At 36.4% G+C, this 5,046-nt stretch overlaps 1 protein-coding gene across 1 annotated transcript; it reads right to left on the bottom strand.

Annotated features, from left to right (window-relative positions):
* Positions 1 to 628: 628 nt before the first annotated feature.
* LOC104519629 (TM2 domain-containing protein 3) lies at positions 629 to 4,795 on the bottom strand. The gene is made up of 5 exons (XM_010163884.1): positions 4,702 to 4,795; positions 3,677 to 3,834; positions 2,925 to 3,099; positions 2,247 to 2,322; positions 629 to 982 (listed from the first exon to the last, which is right to left on the bottom strand). Exons 1-5 carry the CDS (start codon positions 4,787 to 4,789, stop codon positions 817 to 819), a joined length of 663 nt encoding a protein of 220 aa, XP_010162186.1. The 5' UTR covers positions 4,790 to 4,795; the 3' UTR covers positions 629 to 816.
* Positions 4,796 to 5,046: the final 251 nt, after the last annotated feature.

The following is a 5,046-nucleotide window of genomic DNA, read 5'->3' as shown; positions in this document are numbered from 1 at the left end:
GGTGCTGCTGCGCGGGCGCTACCCTTGGCTACCGTACCTCCTCACAAAGGCGTACGGAGAGAAATGCATCCATCGTTTTAGTGCCAACCCTTTTTAACAACTAACTCGGCGAGCTTGCTAGCACAAGAATACGAGTTTTACCTTTCACTATGCAGGACAAACCCAACTAAAATAAGAGACGTTCCTGGACCAATCCTAAAATCTATTTCAATTATTTAATATTTAGCTTTTAATGTTACTGCAATCTAATTCTAAAAACCCCACAACTGCAAGTCAACGAGCCACTAAGCAAGTGTCAGCTCCTGCTATATCCCAAAACAGAAATTAATGTAATTAACAACATCATAAAACATGGTGATCTACACACTGCTTGAGTAATTCAGGCAAATAAATTATCCTCCCACAAATAATAATAATTTTAAAATTCCTGACATATTTAGGGAAGTTAGCTTTAAAGTTATATTCAAGCATACAAGTATGAAATAACTCAATATTCAAGTTACTTTGCATCTCTTTTGGTGCTTGACAGATCATCCAAGTTCAAGCACTGCACAGAATCTGGTTAGCTCTTCCAACTTTTTTCATAGAAAAATAGCATGTCCATAGAAGAAAGGAAATTAATTTCAACTTACTTAGTGATCCACTCTTTTATTTTACCTTAGTTAAGGCAAACCAAGTACAGATACTGTACATTAAAATATATGCACACCAAAAGAACAACTGTTCTCTATTTTACCTTAAGAGCTCAAATTTCTACATTCTTTTATTTTGAGCCCTTTCCAAGCAATTACTCTCTGAAACATGTTGCACCCCCATTTAAATATACAGAGAACCATCTGCAGGTCCCACGTAGCCAACACCTATCAGTAGCACATCAATTAGTGTCCATATTCCAAGTCCACCAAAGCTGAAGAGTTTTCCCAGACCTTCCCGCCACTGGCCCAAATAGAAACGATCGGCACCAAATCCACCAAGGGTGATGCTATAGGAACAGAAATGTGATTCATTATTGTTTGTGGTTGGGTATCCAGACACACTTCTTTCTGACATATCTACCAGCTGATGATAGTTTTGCTCTACATCATTCAAGAAACTACACATTTGTTGTACAAGAAGAGCTGACTGGGTTAATAAGTGAGAAAGCTTTGGATGAAATAGCACTATTTGTTAGCCAATTAATAATACCCAGAGGCTTGGCAGTTTTTCATTCATGACAAGCAGTAAAAGCCAAAACTCACAGGTTTATAAATGTATCTCAACTTTTCTAAGCTAGCAGAAGCTAAAGAAACCCCAACAAGCAAGCTACAGAAACAGACCCAAATGCTATATTCAGCCCCATGCAGCATCAGACAATAGTAATTTTCTCCAGCTGGTGGCAGAGAGAACAACTCTTGCTATCGAGGAAAGTGCATTAGATCGCTTTCTTAATCAGAGTATTACTGCATCTTTCACTCTAGGAACAGTCACACTACCTAATTTATCATATCAACCATTTTTTAAATAGTAGAATTTAATAAAAAGGTCTTGCCACCAAAAGAATTTCAGTTACTTTCAAATCGCTATTGTGGTGCTCTAACGGCTGAATATTCCACAAATAACCTAAATAGTTTCTTTTAATAGGGCTACACTGGTCTCTGGCCTAATAATTTAAAATGCAAGAAACTTCATCTTCGGGCATTTCTAGCTGTTACAGTTGGGAAGGAAACCTTAATAAACCTTAACCAACTATTGCCAGCTCTGTGGCATTTATCCAGCTCAGAAACAGCTGCATTCATTTCAGATGCCAAGATGTAATTTGGACAATTGCAGCCCTAATTGTTTAAAACATATCAAAAACTGGAAGAAAACCCCATAAATCTGCAGGGTTTTTTGAGCATTTGTACCTCCTCTGACACCACAGAGAATAAAAGTAAGCACATCCTCTCTACTCAGAAAACAGATCACTTTGTGAAGCCTAAGAATCACTGGCATTTACTCTGAAGAAAGTAAATTTGATGCAGAAATAGGGTAAATGTTTTCTCTCGAGCTCTATTTACTGAAGACAGCTAGTACTATTGCGTATGAAATCTTCAAGCATCCTGTCCCTCCAAATTCTGAGCTAGGCTATATGAAATAGTGGTTAGTCAGTACACCACTAAAAAATACCAAGCAGAAAACCACAAAAACTGAACATTTTATAGACAATTAATCAACTTTTAATAATATTATCTATTGTAGCCTGACGTTCTCCAATAGTCGTTGCGTACCTTAGTGCCAAGGCAGTAGACCACTTGTAACCTCCAGTCCAGTTGCAATAGAGCATCTTAGGAAAAACTCGATTACCTAAACATCAGAAAACATTCCAACCTTAATGTAACAAAGAAAGACCACATAACATGGAATAAAATGACAAGCAAGAAGATATTGTATTTGTGTAACGAGAGTCTGAAAGGGTTGACACTAATTGAAACAAACACTGTCAACACAAAACCTCATATATACTCCAGTCCTCTGTTCCATCAGTCTTCATCCCACATCAGAAAACATGCAAGGTCACTCAACAAATATAGGGGGGAAATTAAACTAGTTGGGTGAAACCAGCATGAAAATTTTTCATTATCCTACTAAGACATTTGATATGGATTCTATTAGTGGCATCCAAATTAGTTTAATTCATAGAAGTTGACAAAAATAAAACAACTATTTTCTCTCATGTGAAGGTATGCAACAGTATTAAAAGCAAAGGTTTACAGTTAAATGTCACTATTATGCTTAAAAATTAAAACATAACTATAAAAAAATACAACAGATTAATCAAGGTGCAGGCTGTTACTGCAACAGATGTAAACAGTTGTTGTATTTACCCATTAGAAAAAATGTCGATAAATTCTTTTTTTTTTTTAAAAAAAAAGCTTCTTTACAGAATCTGTTTTAGCCCACCTTACCCAGACAATGGATATGATCTCGTACTGTGCAGGTGGCATTGTATCGTTGTCGCGGACAAGAAACCGTCATGCAGTTTGTAGAATTGGTACACACGTAATCAGTTGTTGCAAGCTGCCAGCAAAACTGGCATGTCATGTTAATTGTAAAGTTCTCCTGCTCATGGTTATTCTGATCCTATAAAAGGACAGCATTATCACTTCACTAGTAATTGAAAAAAAAAAAAAAAAGTCCACATCGTGCAATATGAAATCACATTTAATGGATAGACATTTTGGGCAAAATAACAATTACTCTCTTTGCTACCTCTATGTAGTCAAGTACAACAGAAAAATCAATGTTAGAAAACTGACCCAGAGCTATTAAAGTGCAGTTTAACATTACTGCTTCCTCCAATCTAAGGCTACTGCCAAAAGCAGGACTCATTTGGTCTTGCCTGTGCGATCAGATTGTACCTCTGACAGAAATTTAGCCTCCCGGCTCTCAAAATGATTCAGTTTTGATTGGCTAAAAAATTGATTTAACTCAATTGAACGGCTGTGTAATAAAAAGATCCAAGGCAAGAAAGGCAAAACAGAGAAGGAAAGGTCTGTCTCTACAGCAACGGCCTATGGTTCAGCCAGATCAAACGTACCACAGATCTGCAAACCTGTCTATGGAAGAACCCGGAAATACATTTTTTATCTCTTATGACAAGACACCACAGTGTCATTAAATGACTTAAATTTGGGTTTAAAAGTAACAGGTTACTTACAACACAATGAACATGTGGCTTGACTTTGCAATCAAAAGTGGCTGGCTTCCCATATATACAGGAATAGTTTGTGTTACACGTCATACAGTCTGGTGGCAATCTACTGCAAAGCCCATTGCTAGGACATTTAGTCACGTAAGATGGAATTTCCGTACTTTCTGAAAGATGAAATATGTGAATAAAATTAAGAAAGAATTTTAAAAGATATATAGTCTAAAGTGTACATATATACATTTTCTTTTATACAGAGGTATAAACACACACAGGCTCTGGCACTGTATAAAGGGCTTTCCTTATTATTCAGTGAAGAGCGTGACAGGTTTGTGCTGTGGGAACCGCTGCTTTAGCCATGCGAGCAACACAACACAGCGGGGTACCCCACAAGGATCTCACAGAACTTCTGTACAGGACAGCACAGCAATGCAACACAATTCAGTGCCCCACCAGAACAGAGCTTAGCATGGATGAGTACCACCTCAGCCAGGAGAAGTAATCAGTTCAGGTACAGAAGCAGGATAACAGATGTAACCTACTTTTAGTTCAAGTCTATGTAAGTTTGCAGCTAGCTCAGCCCTTTGCTGCTTGCCTGTGCTCAGAATCACCTCTGAAATTACAGCATTTCATGCACTCCTTAGTAAACTGTAAAAAACTGTATTTATGTTTGGTAAGAAAAAGTAACAAGTCCTTGCAGAATGCTGGAGTCTTTCAAGAACTTCCACCATCCTGAGAGGGTGTAAAACACATGAACCACAATGGCAGTTTAACTGGTGGTTTTCAAGTTGTAAAATCTTATATAGACCAATTTTCTAATATATAATATATTAGATCTATATAATCTATATAATCCAAACTAACTTAAGGTCATTGAAGAGTAATTCACAATGTATTATACTATAATGTCTTTTACCACTCTGAAAGCATGTACAGCTTTCTAAGACATAATTCAAGAACTTTACTACTGAACTCAAGACACTAAGGAAAAAGGGCCATAGAAGGAAAACAAAAGAAACAACAGAATATTGTACCTGCTACTTTAAAATAAGGAGTATTTGTACTGGTTGAAGTTAAACTTTTTGCAAACGTAGACTGTGGCTGTGAATGCTTTGTAGTCATCAAGGATCCCGCTACAAGGAAAAAAAAAAAAAAAGACATGGAGAAAGTGGTATTTCTACAATAAAATTAGTTTTCAGATACAGTTTGATTTCAACACACTGATAATAGATTTCAAGTAGAAAGTGTAATGAGAATAAAAACTTATAAAAACATTTTTTCCTCATCTATATTATTATTATTATTGTCCTATTATTATAGGATGTTTACATTAAACATTAAAATGAGCATTAGAATTGAATTGTTCCTTTGAGACAAGA

Source organism: Antrostomus carolinensis, unplaced genomic scaffold, assembly GCF_000700745.2.
Source record: "Antrostomus carolinensis isolate BGI_N321 unplaced genomic scaffold, ASM70074v2 Scaffold55262, whole genome shotgun sequence".
Classification (NCBI taxonomy): domain Eukaryota; kingdom Metazoa; phylum Chordata; class Aves; order Caprimulgiformes; family Caprimulgidae; genus Antrostomus; species Antrostomus carolinensis.
This window is presented reverse-complemented; position numbering and strand designations above follow the sequence as displayed.

Bases quoted from the DNA above. Each gene is read 5' to 3' on its own strand.
- LOC104519629 (XM_010163884.1), bottom strand. From the start codon at position 4,789: ATGACTACAAAGCATTCACAGCCACAGTCTACGTTTGCAAAAAGTTTA. The intron at 2,323-2,924 runs GTAAGGTGGGCT...TCTGATGTTTAG, and splicing joins AGATCATATCCATTGTCTGG to GTAATCGAGTTTTTCCTAAG. The intron at 983-2,246 runs GTACGCAACGAC...CTGTTCCTATAG, and splicing joins TCTACTGCCTTGGCACTAAG to CATCACCCTTGGTGGATTTG.